This window comes from Larimichthys crocea, chromosome XIII (genome assembly GCF_000972845.2).
Source record: "Larimichthys crocea isolate SSNF chromosome XIII, L_crocea_2.0, whole genome shotgun sequence".
Taxonomy (NCBI): domain Eukaryota; kingdom Metazoa; phylum Chordata; class Actinopteri; family Sciaenidae; genus Larimichthys; species Larimichthys crocea.
In genome coordinates this window covers 32,361,561-32,384,714 of record NC_040023.1, presented here as the reverse complement: position 1 = coordinate 32,384,714, position 23,154 = coordinate 32,361,561, and the positions used below count along the sequence as shown (strand labels likewise).

The 23,154-nt window shown below is 44.1% G+C and overlaps 1 protein-coding gene across 2 annotated transcripts in view; it reads right to left on the bottom strand.

Moving 5' to 3' along the window:
* LOC104924713 (mannosyl-oligosaccharide 1,2-alpha-mannosidase IA) overlaps positions 1-18,742 on the bottom strand; it is a 187,542-nt gene extending 168,800 nt beyond the window's left edge. The window contains exon 1 of one of the 2 annotated variants that reach the window (XM_027287354.1): positions 17,015-18,742. In XM_027287354.1, coding sequence (XP_027143155.1) covers positions 17,015-17,587 — 573 coding nt within the window. In that variant the 5' untranslated portion in view covers positions 17,588-18,742. The remainder of the gene's footprint in view (positions 1-17,014) is intronic. The other variant, XM_027287355.1, reaches the window with a different exon arrangement.
* Between the last annotated feature and the right edge of the window lie 4,412 nt (positions 18,743-23,154).

Sequence of the window (23,154 nt, the reverse complement as noted above, 5' to 3'; positions counted from 1 at the left end):
GAGAAGTGCATGAATATATGTGTGAAGAGTGGGTGTTAAAAACTTTACCAGCTCATGTGTGCATGAGTGTACAAGAGGACGAGCTCATTCAGAATAGCTGGGTGCTACAGCATGCATACCAAACGTATACACCCGTGTCACATGAGATATGAACCCATGAAAGAGCCGCAAAAGGCACGGCTGTCCGGGGTGTTAAAAGCATTTAGAAGCCGTGCTGTTTATGCTAATGCATGTCAGTAGACCGCAGGTGCCCTGAGGCGCTGGCACATTAACATCCATGTTCAAATGTTAAATGGATGAAAAAAAAAAAGAAAGACTGATTCTGCAATAATATTACTGGAGCGGCGAGGCGAAAGGAGAGGTCTGGAGCAAGAGGCAAAGACAGGACGGAGCAGCAGCCAAATGAGAAAGGTTAGAAAAGTTCTCCGAAAAGTTGTGAAACAAGAATAAATTAAAGAAAAAAGAAAAAGAAATGTTTGCCACTGCGACAGCTGCTCCATCTTCCTCTCCTCCCACCTCGGGTTCATCTGATTAATCTCTGTGTTGTGCACACACACCGCTAACCTCTGTCGTCGTTCCAGGCCCGCCGAGTCGCACCTGCCCACCAGCCACCGCTATTACATTTCCCAGATCAACTCATCACCTGACCCAGTCATCTGCCCACTCAGCTGCTCCTCATTCCTGATGCAGTATATAGTATATACAGAGGACAGCTATCAGTTACACTATGTCAGATCGTCGGAGTGTTTTGTCCGTTTTGCCTGCCTGAGTCTATTTTGATGACAATCTGCTCGCCTACGACTACGTCTGTCTGCTAACAGGAGCAGCACACCATTAAATCTCCATTTCTATGCGACAAAACAACATGTCTAGGGACTGGGAGTGAAAAATATCGTTGCTTTGCACCTGTTAATGACCCAATAAATAAATAAAATAAAGAAAGAGACAGTGTCAATGTCATGATCTCGACAACAGTTCATTTGTAAAAGTGCATGAGGGCATCCTACGTCGTAAAGAACATGTAGGAACAAGGACCATTTTATTCAGTCTGTATATTTTCGTGTCCAGCTGTGTGGGTGTATTAGTGCTTATTAATAAGCTGCCAGCTACCCTCTCTCGTTGTGCAGCTTCCTACACGTTGGAACAGGATTAGAGATGGAGGTCAAATTTCTGAATTTTTGGATTGAGTTTGTTGCTGTATGCTGGTGGCAGACAGAAAGTTTAATTCCGGTACAAGACGGACTCGCAGTGCTGCTGCTGCAGAGCGGCGACGGGAAAACTGCTGCCAGAAGCTATACTGTATATAATATTGTCTATAAAGGTAATTCATTCAGGAGTGCTCGGATAGTTGGTTAAGAAAATAAAACAAAATCATAGCCTTGAGTTTGGCCAGTTTGTGCAGCTTTGCTGTCACAAGCTAGAGTTTACCATCCCCGAGTATATCATCAATATAATTTACAGCTGCTGCATGAATAAAGGGAATGAACTCCACTTCAATTCCCTCCAGACTGCAGTGTTGAAGAAACACACAGTCCACACAGACACACACAGTTATGACGTCCACCTGACTGACTGAACCTGCCTTTGAACTGAGGCTCCACAGTTGATTATAATTGTGTTCGTGATTGAGGCTTACACAGTTGATTAAGCTTGATGACTTCATGTGTAATACTGATGGCATGTATTTAACGTAACTGTGCGCACCTACCGTCAAGGTGAACTAATGTTTTCAGCGTTAAGATGATGCATGCACTTTTTTCCCACGTTCACGAGACATGGAGGACTCCACCGAAACTATCAAAATCGCATCATCGACTCGCATCAGTGACTAAACAGCTGCAAGCGATGAAATAACTCACATATTTAGCTTCATCAAGCCTGAGCATGTTGCAACACACAGCCGAGCAGGCTGCCTTACTTCCCTCTGCAACTATTTTACCCTGCTGTGTTACACATTCGTGACGGTCAATGCATAATCATAGTTTGTGCCATGTTATGTTAGTGAATGATTCACCATGGCCTCTAACGTGCAATGCTATAACAGAGTATCCTCACGAGCGCTGTTTGCAAAGGGGATCCATCTGTTACACCGGGCAGGATGATGGGAGTCGAGCAGACGTGAAAGAAAATTATCTCTGTCTCCTGACAGGCAAAGTACAGTACAGCACAGCGGCACAGCATTTCTGAAACAGGCGAGCGGTCTGAACAACAAGCAAGCAGATGAAAGAGCAGGAACGACAGAGTGAGATTTTAAAAGACAGACAAAAGAGTAAAGAGATGGAAGACACGGGGAGAGAGAGGGAGGGAGAGCGTGATGTGAGACTAAAATAGTGTGCGAGGAGAAATGCCACAGAACTTGAAGGTTGAAGGAGGAGGCTGAGGTTGAGCCCTGCAAACAGAAAGCTGAGACTCCCCTTCGTTCACGCTCGCTATAAATTATTAATGCGAGCGCCGAACATGTGAGTTCAGTGCACAGGGATGGGGGGGGGGAATGAATCGCTCAGTTTGAGTCCCACAAGATAACCTCCAAAAAACGGACGAGTCCCGAAAGGCCAGAAGTGACAGGAGCGCGCACGTGCACGAAAACCAGAACAGCTGTAAGGTCGTGGGTTTTTTTTCTCAAAATCGGTGACTTCTTCTGGGCATGTTTTTCCGCCAAAAACACTCTTTAGGAATATGCATATGTAATCAAGCTGACTAATCCTTTCAAACTAGGGAAATGTGTCAGAGTCAAGAGCTCGGTGTACCGTAAAACGACAACAGAGTGCAAACACAGCAGTGTTAATGCTACATGAACTTTTTTTTAAACACTCCAATCATCCAGATTCTCATGTATAAAGGATCGAGCAGCGTGCTCATTTGTGTCCAAACAAAACAGTCAAGAATGCTAATTGAAGATGTCATCTTGCACTTCTCATAACGGGCATTTTCTGATATTTTTATGACAAAACAATCGATCAAGAGAATAAGCGTCCGCCAGATTAATCAATAAAGACAGTTAACACTGAAGTTGAAGCCCTCATTTGAGCTCACAGGCACAGCAGCGGTTTAGATTTGAATAGTTTCTAAGTAACACACACCCTCTGAGATGGCCTGATGGGATAGAACTTTTGCACGGACATGAATGATGCTTCCTGTTACTGTGCGCCAGCTCCTCCACTGGCAGCGAGGCCTGCCTGTGGCAACCTGTGCTAACAAGAGCCCCTTGTTTGTTTTGGTTTGGGCTTTTCTGCTCCGTTTGCTCCTTTGGCTCTGTTAGCAGTGTAAGTTCACTCATGTGTCGATGTTTCCTTTGCTGAAATAAGTCAGTTCCCTCTGGCCAACAGACCCCTGAGTGTGTGATAGCGCTGCTGTTACAGGCTTTGTTTCAGAAGCAAGCAGAGGGAAAACACGCGCATCCAAAATCTTGGCCAGCTGCCTTCAGGAATAGGAGACACAGATGAGCTCCTCTCTTGGTATATAAATTCATTATCGCTTATGAATGCAACATTTCAAGCTCAGTGCCTTTTCTCATCATGGCGCGACTCATTAGACAATTTGATGGAGAGCCCTGGGGTCAAAATCTCATATTGAAACCTACTTCTTTTTTTTTTACGTTTGGTAAACAGACACTCCACTGTGACTACAAAGAAACTCCAGAACTGTACTACTTCTTACTACTACTACTTCTACTTCTTACAGTTGACTACAGATCTACCGAATGCACAAGGATAATGCATTAATATGGTGAAGAATGACACGACTGTACTGCATAATTATTTAAGCATATGCACACAGTCCTAACCAGACCAACTAATCCAAATTAATTACTTTCGTCTCATTAGTCTAAATTAGAAATTGATTGATACAAAAGGTCGCACAAAGGGCAGGCTATGTGACCTCACTTTAAGATAGGGAAGATTTAATTTAAAAGTGATTAAAACACTTGCATCACACACAGAAAATAATTAGTCCCTTCTGCCAATCAGAGCTTTGTACCCTTCAAGTCCAGTTTCTTTACTAATTAAAAAAGGTATTTTTGCAGCATCTGCAACTTCAATTTTTCTGTAGCGCACCTTGAAAATGCCTTTGATTAAGGGCGCATTCAGACACAGTCCTGCACTGTGGCAAAAAACAAAGGTTTTTCCATTCATTTCCCATGGGGGTGGTGTGTTTTGGCTGTGGAAGTGCAGGCCACAGGGGTGTCCAAAAAACGCAGTGACCAGCAGTGAAGAAGTTGACCCGAATCCACCTTTTGGAAAAAAAAAAAAAAACGCAGCCCGGGATCACAGTACAGCCACCAATCAGACACCCAGAGTGATCAAACCCTCCACAGTCAGCCTGAAATGTGACTGAAACGGAGACTATCCAGGTGGATTCATGGACTAAACTCTGATACTTTATTTCATGTGCCCAGCTTCTAAATCTGAGTCTGGCTCACAATTTACGCCGCAAAATAGAGACACGAAGAAGTTTAATTTGTGTTCTGAGAGAGAGGGGGAGAGAAAGAGTGAGCACAGGTCAAAAGACTTAGACAGTGAATGAGAGTGAGGGAGCACCGGCCTTGAAAAAGCCGGTTAATCAGTGAAATAAAACTAGAAAACAGCACCTCATTCTGTCTGAATGCACCCTAATGCCCAACAGCAAATATCTCCCCACACCTGGTTCAATTACAATAGGATGGTTAGATTGAAACAACCTGAGGGTCAAACAGAAAACTACAGCGTATCAGGGTTTTAAGATCTGATGATGCTCAGTTAAGCGGACAAAATGGAGGCAAATGTGTTTCAGATGGAGGTATGAGCAGTGGGTAAGGGAGGTATAATTACAAAACTGCTTTTTACTCTGACAAAGCTAAAGAAGCAATCAAAGCTTCTGCCTCGAGGCAAACCGATCTAAAAGTTTCTCAAACAGGTTGCACCTCACAGAATAGCGCCGACACGATATGAAACGAAACGAAAGCAGCATCAACAGGGAGCTTCTTTTCGAAGATGACAAAAAGGGCAGCGATGCAACATGAGACTGAAGAAGATTTTGCATGTAACATATTTGCATGCAACATATTTGCATGCAGACATTTGACTTGATAAATTTCACCAAACAAGACATTCACGTCCCGTGCAGTTAGATGGTAATTGGTACCTAAAAAGCACACAAAAGAAGGTGCGTCCAGTCCGAAATGTGGAACAGATGCTAGATGTACTTGTCAGCTTTCATTCACTCTAGTCAGCATAAAGTCGCCTCCTGTAAAGACTCAGCAGGCCTCAAAGAGCCGTGAGCAAACATCTCACACACACACACACACACACACATATCTGCATAAACACACAAGCACGTACACAAACGTACACACAGCATGGCTCTCATCTGTTCCAGCGTCCTGCTGCTCGATTCTGCTGGGCTCGGCTCTTCAGCTAATGGTCACTGCAAAATTAATTGCAACCATCCATCTCATTTTACTTGGAAAATACAATGGGATTGTAACTTCTACTGCCACCTCACATCCTCCCACACAGACACACACACTCTAATTTTGTTCTCAATATCCGCTGGAGACGGGTCTGTTTTTTTATATTTACTTTCACTAAACTTTTAGAGCCAAGAATGCCGGGATGTTTTTTAGTGTCCACAGATGCTTCACATCTCACCACAGACATTGCATTCAGTGTTCTGACAACTGTTGAATAATAACTTTCAGATCTAAGAAAAGGGCCCGTGACAACTCCCACTCATTGAAGGGAAACTATGATTTATTACAATATGGTTTTGTTTAATAGCTCCAGGTATTTCTTCTAATGGTTTGAAACCAACCAAAGTAACTGCTGAGATCTGGGAGTGCAGCTACACTCCAGCTTACAGCCTGACTTCCAGGTTTAACTTTGACCTATTGCACAGTTCTTCAGTGCAATGAGGGATTATGGGTACACTCACTTTAGGTTTTATGTCCACATGAAGTGGTAGCCAATCTGGCAAAACAGTTATCTTGTTTACAGTCTTTCTGATTGTCTGACTGCTCATGCTGTCAACCAATTTGTTGCCAAAAGATGTTGCCAGTTAAATACAAAGTTATGATAACCGAGCAACAGAAATAATAAAAACCAAAGTTTTATGAACCAACCAGAGTTTCTCTTTCAAGAGTTCACACAAAACTGAACGGCAGAAATTCACCACGCCCAATGGTGATGTCAGAGCGTACAGGACACACCCCCAGTACATTTCCACATCAGTACAAGAACTTCGACTAGTAGACGTGAGCAGAAACGAGCCTTTCAGTTGATGTTAGATTTCTCCAAAGGTCCTCTTTTACGAGATCTGAAGAGAAGATATAAATGTTGGCGTTTCTGAACAAAGGGAACATCTGTTGCTACTTTCCATGCAAATACTTCTTCTGCAAAGCACTTTGACGTGATTTGTGCTTCTTTCGAGCAAAGTTTCAAAAACAGGCTTTTTAAGAGAAATACCTCCATTTGTCTTTGGATAGTTTTGCTTGCAACAGAGTAGCACCTACACTTCATCAGATCGATAAATACAAATATTATGGTTTTGAAGCTCGCTCCAATTAACCTCCTTCATATGGTGTCTGTTACACTCTTAATAAGGAGCCAAAGCATTTCAGATTTGCTCGTGACAAAGCAAAAATAAACTCTATATGCTGTTACTAAAGGTGCAAGCCAATCTACAGGGCAGACCGATTGGGTAAAAAACACTTTCCACCAATAGACTTTAGTAGAAATTAAAGACGTGGTCAATTAATTTCATGTCATTCCAGGCAGTGAATTTTATTAAAACCTCACAGCTTAGATATACTGTCCTTTGTCATAATTACAGCTCTTAAATCAAATCTGTAATTATCATTATATTATCGGAAATTGCTGCTACGCTATTATGTGAATTGCCATTTTCAATCAGCATTATGGATTGGAGTAAATTTAAAAGTGACATGATCTCAGCCCCGGACACCATAATTCTTTCCTCGGAGGTGGAAAGCCACTAACTTTGGCCTTTGGGTCATCCAGAGATGTCATTATAACGGTTGTGTCATTGTCATTTTCGGTGCTGCCATTGTGTCCAGAAGACCGCAGCAGACATCATTATAAGAGAGCTGATGACCACGCTCACATCTTTCTGGGGAGGTTCGGTTAGCAGCCGGTTTCCACTCTAATGGTGGGCCAAATTAACGCAGAGATGGATTGAGCTTGGAGTACGGTTATCACATGAAACGTCTAATTAGATCATTTGCATGACTCCGGAGTAGCCTAGTTTGAACACAGGGGATGAAGGTGGAAACTGCCTCGTCCCAGAAATGGTACAAATTCTTCTACTTTGTGCTGATTGACCGACAGAGTGACACTTCTGTCCGGACTGCAGATTCCAACTTTTTTCACGTCAATAACAAGCAACAGAACCGAAATAACACAATTCCTTAGTTGATAAAAATGAATCAGCAACTTTTTTGACAACCAGTTTCAAGCAAATATGCCAACAATTCTCCAGTTCCACCTCTGTTTCAAGCAAATATGCCAACAATTCTCCAGTTCCACCTCTACTATTGTAAGAATTTGTAGCTTTTCTCTATTTTATATGATTGTAAATTGAATATATTTGAGTTTTTAACTGACAATCCGACCTCAGGAGTTGTCACCATTGTCTTTGGGAAATGTGATGGGCCTTCTTCTACATTCTCTGACATGTAATCTGTGAAACTGAAGATATAATTGGTAGATTGAACCAATAACGATAATAGTTGTTAGTTTCAGTATCACTTTTACTGAAAAAGGCTGCCGTTAGCCGATAGACTGAGGTCACTGCTAAAAAATGACAAAGCTTTGCCAATCCCTGTCGCTCTGGCCTCAAATGACTATCCATATTAGGCCTGGGAGAGAGGAATTTCTCAGATAGCACCACTCTATTTTATTCTCATATCAGCACAATATGACATCAGTATCTGTTACGTAGTAGCTGGAATTTCACTTACTTATTGTTCACTTCCTATTTCAGCAGAAATGAAAACTAAAGTGACTTTTTTTCACATGTAACTGCCAATTCATGCATCACAGGTTAAAAACTCTATTCGGATGATGCCTTGTAACCACAAGCTGTTGCAGTTAACTGAGAAAACATACGGTGCTCTCCAAAAGCCGTTAACCACAGTTACTTCTGAAACTGGACAGCAAGTTACACCCATTTCCTGTTATTGAAATACGCTGTACCATCCACTCTTCACTGAAAGAAAGCAATGGGAAATAAATTTAAAAAAAAGCCTGACATCTCAAAAATAGATCCTGACATGAAAGTAAAAGTAGAGTAGATAACAGATTAAGTAAAGACATGAATAGTTTACAAAAGGTTTAGAATAATTACATCCTCTCATACAGGCACTCCATTTAAAAAGTTTAATCATTCAAGATTTAAATGGTAATTAGTTTTTTTGATGTGAAGGGTTTAGCAGTACTTTTTAAACGTTTCTGTCAATTGCATATTTAAAGTAGCTCTTAAATGTTCACAATATGACAGCTGCTTTCCTGAATATGGGGACTGAGTGTTATTTTGCAGAGGAACGACTCAACTTCTCTGGTTCTCTCTGGTCACTATCCAAGAGAATATGAATTTATTTATTTATTCTAACACATCACATGTAACCGTCTCTTTTATATCCAGCTGTGTCTGTCTGGTGTAATATCAGCGCTCACGAAAAATGTTCAAGAGCCTGTCACCTACGCTCCTCATCCAATTAACGATGGGCGAACTGGTTGTTCTCAAACGCACAAACAGCCATTAGCAGACTATCGAATCAGTTTATTTGTTATTTCTGCGCCTTTCCACTGACTATGGATGGATGAAAATTGCAATTATCTAGCTGGCCCATCATCCAACCTTGATGGAAACAAGAGAAATCTATATGGGTCCCTAATGAGCACTGAGCGCCGTTGCTGCCATTTGATTAGGGGCTTAATTGTGATAATAATGAACAAATACACCCAAGCTCTTGCTAAAATGGCTTTGTAAGCATTCAGCTAATTAATGGCTATTTGCCCACTGATGCCGATGAAGGAGAAAATCACTAGGGAGACACATTTTCCTCTCAACCCACAGAAAGCGAGACAGCACGGTGTTGACCATGAAAACGGTCTGATGAGCTTTCCTCTCTCTTCGGGGAGGAAAAGGAGCCGGCAAAGGCCCGCTACATAAAAGATGATGTTGTCTTCTGGGGATCCTCCAAAATTGTAGGTCAAAGGCTTGACAGCGTTATTCAGCCATCTTGAAAGTAGGCTGAAACCGTGTCACAACATGATAACAAGAACGCCGACAGGCCAATCTGCAGCGACAGCAGCCTGGGCAGCTCACACCGGCTCACGAGTGATGCAGAGGAGGGGATAGTTGGCAGAGCAGTGGCAATAAGCAATGCCCGAGGCCGCACGTCACCGAGAAGCTGGACTAGGACTAAACAAAAGATGAGCAAAGAGTAAGAAGAGGAGGAGGAGGACGTATATAACGGACGAGCCAGGTCCTCCAGCCTACTCAAATGTCTTGCCACTACTCCGTGAACACAGCCACGCATGTTGTTTCTGACCAATTAGGCAGGCATAAAGGCAGGGGGTTGAAACTCAGCTGGAGGCTCAGATAGTCTGCTGGTTACATCTAGGCCACTCTCTCTCTCTCTCTCAACTTCGTTCCTATTTGTTGAAACTGCCCGAGCGAGGGCGAGGCCAAAGGGAGAAGGCGGAGGGGAGAAGAGGTGGGGGCAAATTCATTTGGCACCTATAAAGGATGTCGAGCAGAGCCTGCAGTAAAATAAAAAAGGCCATGTCTGGACCTTTCATCTTCTTCACTTTCTTCATCTGTGGCAAACACACGCAGGCTATAGGGTTGTAAAAACACGACTGGGGCGAAAAGCATGTGCTCTGCGAGACTGTTGTGGGACGCTTGAAGTCGACATACATTCACAGAGACGCAGTCAGCAGAAAAAGGCTGCTTCTCACCCTGCTTTTTCCTGCTGCTATAGCGCTAATAATGTCAGATGGACAGAGTGTACATAATAGTATGAAAGCAGGGTCATTACATCTTGTTTGTTTAGGTCTGACCAGCAGAAAACATCAAGGTAAAGGTACAAAATTTGGATTCTTTTGGGCAATTTTGGCTTTATCAAAGGGTATTTTCCCATGAAGGGAACTCCGTGGAACTTGAGAGTATCCAGTCAGGAATGAATGTGTGATTTTTTCCAGTAATCACAGGCCTTCAGAAGCCAGGATTTAGAGGTATACACACAATGACCCCATTATGTCAGCAGGGCCGTTAACTCAAGATAAATGTGCTTCCAAGGAACGTCTTGCAACATCACAGCGTTGGAAAAGGGGGACTCATGGAGCAAAAAAAAAAAAAAAAGTCTAGCTGATGAAATCTGAGAAAAGCGGAAATTTACTTTAGGAAAGAAAAAACACACGTCCGCTGGCAGGAGCGTTTGCAGCTCTTTGCACTCCTCTGTTCGAGAAAGTGGTCAAAACGTGGACAAATTCTAACCCGGGACGTGACCCCCCCCCCCCCCCCCAATCTTAACTTTTCCTGGTAACTGACGCAACACCCGCAGGCTATAGCAAACACAACATACAAATAGACTGGTGAGGTTTTCTTGGATTTCGAGACTGTGCAAATATGGGAGTACAGGAGCAAAGAACAAGGGGGGGGGGGAGAGGGGTGTCAGGGAAAAACTACATTTCTTTTTTGTGTAACAAGGGAAAACATCTGTTGACTAAGCCACATCATCAGGAAAAGACAACAATGAAGCTGCATGAGACGTGCCGAGGAACATTTGCTATCCACACACACACACACACGACATAACAGCATACACACAAAACCAAACTGTTCAAACTGGACGTATAGTAGGAACTTACTGGCCTCTCAAGAGAGAAGGCCACTTAAGGCCTTTTATTCGTTCAAGATGTGGTATAATCCTCCATTTCCGCCCCTGGTCCACGCTAACGCACGCACACACACACACACTTCACGGAAAATCACACACCAAAACAAACAAATATGTCTACACAAAGCGGCCTGTGTGCATCTTTGAGAGTTGTGTAAATGCGCTTGCACAAGAGTTGCACACACACACACACCTCTTGAAAAGCATGCCTCAACAGAGAGACTTTACCCGCAAGCCGGTGCCCCTGCCACAAAGGGAATGCGAAGGGGGGGGGAAAGTGCCGTGAATGCAAAAAGGATGTTGGCTAACATCTCTCCTCTTTTTTTCCCCCTCACATCCTTCCTTTTTCCTCTTTCCATCACACCCGATCACTTACTTCCTGCAGTTATTGCCTGCGGGGGGGAAGAGACCTGGTATTGTAAAAGCTTAATCAGCCTTTATCGCCCACTGAAAAATAAACTACTCTGCTCGTGCCGGGCTTTGACGCTTCTCTATCCTGTGAAAGACAAGATTTTCCAGGATGCGGCTGTTTTCCACCTTAAGGGTCATCACTGCTCTGAATGAGGCACGCAACGGGTTGTGTCTTGGTTTAAAAGGGGTCAGGAAATGGTGGGGGTAACCGATCAATATCATAGGCACAAAGTAAGCTAAATTTTTACTGGTCAACACCAGGTCAGCAAGTCACTCGAGTGCGGCAACCTTCACTTTCCGCTCTAAACAGCAAGCATCAAGGTAAACTTAAGGAAATAATCAGGGCCTTCCATGGCTCAAGTTCCAACCCTTTGCACTCTTAAAGGACTATTCTGCTTGCACAAATCAATTAAACATGCGATGTTACCCGCGCTAATAGACCCATCATCAGCTGCGGTCATTTTTCAGAATTTGATGCCTCTATCTAAACACCACAAACAGCATTAATGCTTCAAATGTGCTTTAATACACGGTGTGTGGGTTTTATATGAACTTGCAGTTACTGTGGTTGGAAGGCACTTCGGAGCCGGTTTGGAGAGCTCGTCTTCATTTTTGAGCGTTTTGTTTTGATAACATAACCGCAGTGACTAATGAGCTACGGGAAACTGTAACCTTGTGACTGAATAAATATACAAACAGAGCAAACACTCTGTAAATTATCAGTGTTCAGGACAGGCACTTAGCAGACAAGCATAGTTGCTTCAGAGCTTCCTCTAAATGCATTTCATGACTGCAGCCAGCTGCTGCAGCAGTTACCAGTTCTCATCTGTAGAGGAAATGTGGTTTCTCTGTGTGCTTTAATTTGCCTATAATGTAACAGATTTTACTGCGCTCACGAGTGCAATGTAGATCAATAAAATGCTGCCAAACAACACAGAGCTGTCTTTTTAAATACACCGTCATCGTCACATGTCATGGGTTTAATCTTGTTTTTCTACGTTCTGCACTTATATACACTCAAATTTACCTCCTGGTGGATTAATCTTTAATCAACTTCACTCCGAAGTTGTGCATGTGATTTGATAACCCTACGCTTAGAGGACTTTACGAGAACTGCACTTACAGTAAAAGTAGAACACCAGGTGGTAAACTCATCTCTGGCTGTTCACTTATTATTATTGGCCGTTTGAAATGTTAGCAGTCTGTGAAGTTACTCTACTGTTCCAGTTACTGTAAGCAGGTAAAAACCCACTGAATATCCACAATGTGCAGGCGCAAACAAACATCTCCAAGAATTGATCAAAGGGTCAATTTCCTCTTGTGTGGCAGCAAAGTCGTGCAATAAGGCCCCGGCAGCACTGACAGGTTGATAATATCTGCCTCAGCTGCCATTGACTTACGCAATATATCAATACCCAGCGGGCCAAGCGGCTCAGTCCCCCGCATAAACAGACCCAAAGACAACGATGGGCTCATATTCCAAACACCAGCCGCTGACATTTGCACAGCGTCCACAGAGGAGAGGGGAAATCACAAATGTTCCAGCTCTGTGGGAGCGCTAGGGGAGTGTGAGCCTTTTCTTAAGACTTTGTTCATCTTCCGTTTCTTTCTTCTTGCCCAGCAGGCGGCAATTTGCCTGGCTCAGACTGAAGGTTGTTTGGCACACCTGGTTCGTAGAAGGAGACAGCAGGGGAATGAGGGGTAGAGGAAGGTCACGGTGCACGGAGCCGGCCCGGGAGGCGCCGGCTTAACGGCAGCATTTTATTCAGACAGACACCCAGCTCACTGGCCACTACTGCTGTATAAAGGGATATCGGGTCTGACTACAAGCTCACCTTCTCATGATCTGTGTTAAGTTTGTGTGCCTGGTTGTATAATGTGGCAGTTGAGCTGCTATAGTATGGCCAAATGCTTAAACATCCAAATATATAGCACCGCAGTAAGGAAGACCATCAGTCTAACTGGAAGAAAACTATTAAAATGTCTTCAAGCGACACACGTCTTCTCAATAGTTGCTGTTCTTAAGTTGAATCTGACCTCTGACCTCCTCAACAAATTGGCCTACATAGGTCCCATGAAAGCAGGAACTGCAGTTCCCCAAACATCCACTTGAGGCTGGCTCCATAAAGAGTCGGTTTCCATAAGCCCCCGCGTTAAAACGTCCAACTTTACAGCAGTAAGAAACATGTTTACAGCCTGGTACAAGTAGGTGCCACTAGAGGTGGCTCGTTTGAGCAACCAGGCGTCATTCGATGCCACCTTAGCTTCGTCGAGGATCTTTAGCTGATTTTTAGATTAACCGAGAGGCAGGACTGCCAACATGCCGGCGACCAGAGCCACCACACTCTTTAAAACAGCTCTTCAGAAACCTGTGGGTGACATCAGGGATACGGTGTCCATTCTATATTCCAGGTGAAATCTGATTTCCTTACTTTCCTTACTTTATCATTTTAATATCATAGTGTTCAGTTCTTTTTCTTCTTCTTAAACACAAACAAACTCAAAATAAAGGCAAATAATTGTTTCATATGTTTCCTGTTTTCTAGCTTAAAGATGAAGTAAGCAGTTCTTTTCTCTCATCGGCTTTGCCCACTTTTTAAAGTTTTACAGACTTCATGAATTAGTGTTTTGGTGCTTCATACGCCTGGTTTGTAGGGGGGTTTCCATTCCTCCGACACACTGCTTATTATTGTGGATTACGCACACGCACGCACGCATCCGGCTGACCATTAAATCGACTTTAAAAAACAGAACAGATGTATCTTGTTCGATTGCCGGTAGCCTACACAGGGATGCAGGTGGGCTTCGGTAATGGATGGATAAACACAATGACAACCCAACTGAAACTGCCAAACTCCAAAACTCATCCCCAAAGCACTTAGATAATCATCTAGATAAGCCACACACACAAACAAACACACAAACACACACGGGACAAAGAAACCCTGAAGACTTTTATTGCTCCACCGGAGGAGAGGCTGCAGTGTGTCCGTCCTCTCACTGCAGTGCTCCGAGCTGTCAGCGCTTTCTCCTCCCCGTGCTAACTTCTCCCCATGTGAATGCATCATATGTTAGAGGGCACATTATACAGCATATATCCCCTCAAGCAAAAAGGCCTCTCATTTGACTGCACCGGCATTTTTTAAAATTCAGCCGATGAGGGGAAAGAGCAAATCTCCCTCTTTACAGAGGCTGCCTTTTAATGCACGGGACGTATGCGATGCTGCTGGGAGAGCAGCAGAAGAGAGAGGGGAGAGGGAGATATGGAGGTTTCCGTCTCGGCTTGGCACAGAGCTCCCTTCATTCTCTGATGTCCTCTTTGCTCTGCAGTTGTTTGTTTGGATATATGCTACTTCTGCACATCTCGTATTCTAATACGGCACTCTAAGTTCTAACCTTAGCGAATGTTAAAGGACATCAGCAACAAAAAAATGTGCATGCAGAAAAGGACACCACCGCTGTTGGTGCTCGGAGCGGTGTGATCCCTGCTATCCAGACTCTTATGCCCGGATCGGGTGAGGCAGCGAAGCAGCAAGCCATGACATCACAGAATTACAAATAGGAGGCCCCCTTTTGAAAACACTCTCATCTTCATCCTGCTGCTGTTAACCAGCAGGGCGGAGCTGGAACAGGTAGCAGCACCTTGGTGGCTGTTGGCAGCATATGCCAACACCCTGGGGAAGAGGGGGCTTAGCTTGTGGTGGGCTGCCTTGTGTGATCAGTCATTGTCCCTGGTTTCATTCTCACTTGGCAGTGGGTGCACACACACACACAGAAGAAGAAGGTGGGGAGTCTGCTTTCTAGTTGTTGGCAGTTGAGAAAAACGATGCACATTCACAGTTTGGGCATTGAGGCACTCAGTGGGCTGGACCAGAGTCTTTTTTGTTGGCTTTAGAAGAGGGATACCCTCTCTCTCCTTCTCTCTGCATTCCTCTACAGTGAACAAAAAGACTGATTTCACCGAGCCGCTCGGTCTGTGCACCACAACACGAGCCGAGAGACCGGCAACAAGAAATTCCATTCTGTAGATTTCATGCTTTCACGAACAGAAAAAAAAGTGTACATCGAAATAGCAAAACCCATAAAAACATGAATACATGTTAGTGTTGCCAGTTTTATTGTCACACTCCGGGTTTACATCTGTGAACACGGACAAAGCACGGGGCTCACAATGTGTCAGCCTGCGCTGGCAGAGGGATTGTGAGCCTCCAGGAGAAAGAGAAGCCGCCTGGATCTCTGCCAGCAGGCTCGAGACAGTGGAAACTGTAGCAGCAACAATAGAAAAACCACAAAAGTGCACACTGGGCTATGGACATGGACACATAAGCACGCGATGTAAGTAAACAGGGCCTCTCTGCTCTTCAGAGGAAACCTAATTAATATTCTGCAACACCAATCGGGGGAAGAGGGCGTGGTGGAAAATAACTTTTTCCTTAGATGACTGCGAGCCCGACCCCCCAACCCCTTGAGGCGAGAACTTTGCCGAGCTCAGCCAAACAGAGCGGGAGCAAGCAAAGTCACGTTGAGCATCAAAAAGGAGACGCTGTGAGTCAGTGAGCGCTCGGTGCACGAGGGCAAATCACCCTCTCCGTCCTCTGACACCTCAGTTATCACGTAGCACCATCACCTCTGGGTATGGAAGGCATGTGAGCAGCGAGAGGGAGAAAGACAGAGGAGAGAGGGGTGACAGCAGGGGCTGGAAGTGAGAGTGACAACAGGATCCACAGACGTTCCCACTCCGGAGCTCTTATTGGAGCCACGGGGCTCAACAAAAGGCTGGCACACAGCTTTGAAGAAGCTCCTGGCCAAAGCGTCAGCGCGCGCACAGTCACATCATTTCGCAGGCGATTGTGTGTGAGGTTGATAGGAGCTGCCGCAGATAAACGCTCTGAATGACCGGCTAGGATGCAATTTAACAGCTCGTATAGCACAAATATCTTCACGTGCGCCAAGAGAAGAATGAATTTGAATGAGATCATATAAAAAAGCGATGCTGGCAGAAGAAGAAAACATGGAATATGGTTTGTTTCTGCTCAGCTACATCAGTTTGTTTCTTTCACACTTTTCCAGTCTTGTTAGGATTGTTTGCAGAATATTGGACCTCATGTAATCTCAGCTACAGACGGCAGAAGAGCTCCGAGTTATCTTTAGTCTTGACTCTGGGTAAATTTAGAAAAGCGATGTGATTGAGAGGGCTTTATTTTGTCTGTTTCGACTGGAGATTGGCAAACAAACTGTCCCCGCCGCTTCTGAAGGCAGACCGCCTGGTATTGTCAGACAAATCAAAATCCGGAAATATGATTTGATGTGGGCATGCCTGTTGTGTTTTTACGTTGTATATATTTGGAAACTGTCATTTTGTTGTGTTGTTCTGTTTGGACAGCATGAACACACGCGCTCTCATTCAAAAAGAATAAAACTTATTTTGCTCTATGAAGCCACAGAAACACTCATGTGCCTATTTGGGTTGAGAAAGTGAAGTGATGTCAGATTATTGGGAAAATTATTATTTGATCAGATGAGACATGATTCATGTTGCACAACATTTTGTCCTGAAATCACCCAAATTACACTTCCTGCTTTAACTCTTTAACCTCATCTCTACTTCCCCTAACAGCACCACATCATCCTCACTCTTCAGGCTGCTGTATATCAAGTATCCAACATTGAACTCCATGCAGGGTCCACTTGTGCCCCCCTTACCTCTTTGACTTTCTCCCGGCGCTCGTTGGTCTTGGGGTCGCTCGGTTTCCCGTTGTCTCTCCCCAGCGGGGGTTTGAGCAGACACCTCTTGAACTTCGCGTAAGTGAAAGTATCCGAGTTGGCACCATGATGGTCAGAAGCGGTCGCCTTCTCCGAGGCGGACTCCGTTTTGGATCTGGTTAGAGTCAAATCCTCTTGCGCTTTCCCACCGGCGAGCCGCTCCTCGGTCGCCTCATGAGAGACGGACGGTTTGCGGCTCAGACTTTTCAGCTTGGTGCTGCTGCTGGTCTCTCCTTTGGCTGAGGTCATACCCCGAGGGTGCTCCTGATCCTTGGGTCTTTTTAAATGCTCCCTTGCATCGTTCTCGGACCCGGATCCGGAGCCAACAGTGACCGGCTGGCTCTCTGTCTTGGACAGAAACATGCGTTTTAGTCGGACAGAGTCAGGCAAAAAGAAAAGGGCCCCAAAACACAGTGTTACCAAACCGGAGAGAAAGAGCAGAAAGACGAATTTCTGGGACAAGCGCAGACCCATGCCCGATGCCGACACACCGGGCAATTTTCGGAAAACCATTGAAACTTTTGACTGGAGACGCTTCCTTACGAGACTACACAGTGTTATGACACTCACACTCCTCTACCGTGCGCGCCTCTGATGCGTCGGAGCATTTGTAAAAAACAGATACGCGGGATTTAAAACACACCCCCGTGACACTTGCAGAGAGACGCAAACAGCCTGCCAGGAGCCCGTCTTTATCTGGCTATCGATTGGATCTGCATAAAGCGAAGGTTAGGCCTGCCTACATCAACAATTTACCAATCATCTGGCAACGCGACTCCCGGGGAGATTTTTGGGGAGGTGTGGGGGGATTTATCCAAATAACGCAATCACTGACATGAGCAGACAAGGAAACGGAGATAAATGGCACAGGAGCAGTAGCTGTATTCAGGAATAAGAGGATTACTACGGCGCGTATAGGCGAGCAGATAAATGCACTTTTCCTTTTAATTTATTCTTAGAGGAGGTGATCAAACGCCTCGGTGTGTGTCAGGCCTGTGAACAAAGTTGTGTTTCGATGCATTATTCCACGCCGTGCAAAATAATAATAATAATAATAATAATAATAAATCGTCAATAACACACTGCCCTACGGTGCAAAAAACCCTTCAAGCGTGCAGCGGCAGAGCATCTTTCGCCTGGTCTGCGTTCACGGCGGACCCACGTTGCTGCATTATTTCCAAAAAGCTGCGCGTTCAAACGCGTTCATTAAAAAACGCAGCTGTCGGATGGAAACGCGTGCGTGTGCGTGTGCATGCCGCCTGTCTGTCAGAATAAATACAGAAAGAAAGAAAAAAACAGCAAAAGAAAGATTCCCTTCTTCTTCTTCTTCCTCCACCACTGGCGTCAACACGCCGGGCGAAACAAATCGGTGGATGACATGAAAAAGAAGGCGGGTTTTTGTCCCGTGCGAAGTTATCCTAGCCCCTGATCCAAATCCAGAAGATAAACAAATCCACCATCCAGTCCAGTCGCCGGTTTCCTCCTCCCCCCCTCCTTTAACAAAAGACAAGACACACGCACGCCGCGTCGTCGCTCCCGGTAACCCAACGCTGCTGCTGCTGCTGCTGCTGCCGTCCGTGCCGTGCCGTGCCGTGCCGTGCCTCGCTCTCCCTCTCTCGCCTGTAGCGCGCACTTGTGTCGCGCTGGTTGCTGGTGGACGTCCGCTTGCGTAAAAAAAAAAAGGAGAGAGAGGAGAGAGAGGAGAGGAGAGGAGAGGGGCTGGAAATGTAACATATAGTGCGGGCAGGGCGAGGAAGAAGAGGAGCAGGAGGAGCAGGAGGAGGAGGAGGAGGAGGGGGTAGAGAGACGAAACGGTCCGCTGGTCCACAATCCGGTGGGCTGGTCTGGTTTTCTTGATGGATATTCACAGCGGCTTATCAAAACACAGTTAAGCCGTTTGGACAAAGGGAGAGAGGTCTGAATGGCTTTCTGTACGTTAGAAAAACCATCCACACACACACACACACACACACACACACACACACATACACACATACACACACCCCAGAGGAATATGAGCTCTGTTAATCCTCCCTCGAAAGCTCTTAGAAGAGGATAGATATATCTGCTATATGTCTCAACAGTGCTCAGGAATTAAATAAGCAATGCAATGAGCTAAAAAAGCAATTTCTAAGAGCCAACATTTGGGATTTTGGCTCATCTTACAAGACCCTGCTGGACCTCTATTCACCCCAAGGTGTGTTGGGGAAACCTGCGAGGAAAAATGACATTTATTTATCAATTAATTCCTTAAATACATTCACAGGATAGGATAGTAAGTTTATCTTAGTTAGTATACCCCGTTTTTGAGTTAACGTCCATGCTTTTATAGAAAAACAAAACTAGTGCTAAGGTTTATTGGCTCTAAATTCCAAAACGAAGGGGACCATTTGTGGTAACGTGTTGGACTGAAGTAAGACTAAAGGTGTAACTTTGTTTGACAGTTTATTTAAACTATATGCTTTAAATAACAGTCAAACCAGGTGACCGCAGGACAACACGAGGGTTAACCCAACGTTTCAGCCAACGATAGACAAATCGAAGATCTTTTGACACTTAACACAGTTTTGAAGACATGTTCAGATTCCTTAAAGGTCCGGTGTGTAAGATTTGGGAGCTTTTATTTGCAGGAATGGAATACAATATTCATTAGTCTGTTTCCATACTGTATGATCACCTGAAAATAAGAATATGTGTTTTTGTTGTCTTAAAACGAGTCCTTTATATCTACAGTGAGTCAGGCTAATTTGTTATCCACATATATCCGTATACCTGCTTGTCTTGTTCCACTGGGTTCTTCTATTTATTCCCAAGTATTTAAATTTGCAGAATAATAATTGTTATTCAATAACATGTTTGTATTTTCTCTGCCTCAAAACAAAAAGCCAGGGGAAATGTCACTTGGGGGCTACCATCTCTTTGGCTAAAGAAAATAGTCACGCTGGAAATGGGTTAAAAAAAATCATTATGTGAAGCAGACAGGCTGTTTTCTTTTGGTCTTTGGGTAGAAGGGTCCCTAAGCAATCTGGAAACTTCTTAAAAAACAGTGGTTTGTGTTGTCAAAAGACCTTCAGGGGTTTTTCAGAGTTTGGCTTCTTTGGGTTCTTTCAGAAAAATAGATCCTACCTTTGTAACTAGCTTCTGCTAAATACTAATGAAGGACCCCAGAGGATGATGGATTGATTGAACTCATTTTGCCTGTGTTGTTGTTGTTGTAAAGTTTTACACTGATTTGACTCGATGGACTTAGCTAAACACATTACTCAGTGTAGAAGTTGTTACAAATACCGATGTTGGTCGTATATGGAAGACATTAGGTCATGATTTCACATTTAACATCTCATCTAAGGGTCTATGCATGAGCTTTTCTAAGGCTTCATCAGGAGATGCATGTTCCTCAGTTGTCATGGAGACAGATCTGTTCAAAGGCAAACTTAGATCCATCGCCAGGGCCAAGAAAGTTTCCCATTTCCGTCAAACTGTTTCCAAGGTCAAGGTTGGATGTGGTTTTAGGTTTTCTGCTCGGATGTTACATTCTGAATCATTCTTTGAATTTGTTTTGTCCGTGACTGAGGTTTGTCGGTGGGTGCAGGAAGAGTTCGAAAAGTGTGTTTACATAATGTTGACATAAGCAAGATAGAAGCTAAATTGTAAACACAGTGTTTTCTCAGGATTAAATAAGATAGATTGGCCCATGAGTTGGTCATTACGGAAGAGCCTGCACAGCACTATTCAGCTAATGCACCTGAAAGCAGGAATTAGAAAATAAAGGTCTAAACGGTTTAAAAATTGGTCTTTAATTACAAGTCACCCCGGACCAATCAAAGGCCAACGCTGGTCCTGGGAGACCAGATAGGTTTTTATCATTCTGCGGTTTAGGAGTAACCTCAGGATATCCTTACAATCAGCGTATTCAATGCGGACCATCAGTGACATTGACATTCCTGACAATGTCTCTGATGTCTGATAAACTCCTAATGAACCTTAAGGACAGATCCTTCTCTCCCCTTCCCTTTGTCCTCTTCTCTGTTGTTGGAATAATCCGTTCAGTATTAAAGTGGAGGTTTTTCTCGCTTCCAGGCAAAAAAAGTTAACCGGAATTATTTTTTTGTGAAAAATCTCCTGTGAAAGCCTGCAGAAGTAACAAGCACTTATTAGCTCCTGACACATGAAACTCCTCAGGCTACTTTTTTTTCTTTTTTTGTCGGGTGCATATGGTGGGATGAGCTAATTTTAAAGGTAATTTGTACTGCATTTGACCCCAACATAGTCACCGTTAAGCCATCTCCCTCTGCAGCCCCTAATTGAGTCAGACTGCTTGTCTGTAATTTACAGAACAGAAGGAGGAACGAAGACAGAACTGTTGAATTTGCCTCTTTATTTTGTTTGAGCATTTCCCCCGAGAGGAGGTGAATCTATGAAGCATTTTGTTGGCTTTATCACTGACAAAAGGACAGTTTGTAGTCGGAGAGAGGGGCTTTGCGACAGCTCAGTGCCTGTGCGTAATGAGGCTTGAATCCTTTGCTTTTTTATCGCTCTATGCACTACTACATACAGTCAGTGGCCACTTTATTAGGTACACCTGTGCAATCTAATGCAATCCAATACTGAAGTAAAGTCATGACGCCTATAATGTTCAGTTTCTTTTGACACAGAGTTACATGTTGTAGCATTAAGGTCGCGATTAGTGACAGTGAAGCTACTTGCACTGCTTTAATAATTAATTAAAGGTCCAGTGTGTACGATTTAGCGGGCTCTATTCACAGAATATGGCTGAAATTAGCATAACTACATTGTGTTTTTGCCACCTTAGAATGAGCCTTCTATCTCGCAGGTCCTCTTCTATGAAGTCTGTTTAATGTTGAACCAGATGAGCTAAACACCGGCTTAGGCGTCTTTCACTTATTTTTCCAGCCCCTTTTTCCTTCACGCTCGAAAGGAGAGGATGATGCAAGGGAGTTGCAATCAGCAGCTACATTGCTAGACGCCACTAAATCCTAAACACTGGACCTTTAATCCACCCCTCATGTACTGTATGTCAATAAGGAGGGCATTGTGAACTTTATACAGGAGAATTTGAAAAGCTCTATTGGACTGTATATGTGAGCTCCTGTAAATAGGCACATGCTGATTTCAACAAAATAAAAATATCAACTGTTGCCTTTAAAAAAATGAAGAAGAAACTTAATAGACACATCATGTCAGTGTTTCTCAAAAAAGGCCAACTTATACATGAGTCCAGTCGTTGAGCTTGCAGGAAGCTGCGCCAGCCGGTGACAGCCTAGTTTATCACGAGGATAGATGAGCGAGGCAATGCAGTCTCACCGCTATCAACAGGCGAGGGTGAAATCAAAGAGCAGGCATTTTTCAAGCGAAAACAAATGGCTCGCGCAGGTAAATGGCGCCTTACAAAGGCCGCTTCCTGCACGCTTTGCATTCATGCTCACACTGCCGTTGTCCGGACGCAGTGTACGATTTCACAGCAGGGATGTCATTGGTGGTGTCTGTTGGCTCTCCATAATTCAGCACTAGCACTGCAACTCAACATACTCCGTGTGCAAACATAATTCATAAGCATGGAGAGGGAAATCTGGCGTTGCATGTGAAGTTGTTTGCATGTGGTTTAATAAGGATGCATCCCTCGTTTGGGCTTTGTTATCGCACCGCCACATGGTTTATCACAAACAGAATACATTAGGGAAAAGAAACAATGATTTTGTGACCTCGTTTCTACTCCTAATTGGCATGTGATAATGATCAGAGGGGAGATCTACTGTAAGAAAGTATTTTTTGCTTTCAGAGACGAGATGTGTTTATTTACAGCCTACAGTAGAACCACAAACAATAAAAAAAAAAGGCAGCTGAGTCTTTATTTAGCCTAGAACAGCTGCCTGTCTTTAAAACACTTTCCGCAGAGGGTCACAGATTGTAACGTGTCCTGTGATCCACAAGCATTTCTGCTCTTTTATTCAAAAATTCAATCCCCGGCCCACACTGATGTTTTATTCATCCAACAAGATGCCAATGAAAAAAGTCCATCTCTGTGTTCTGCTCATTCCAATACATCAAACAACAGGCAG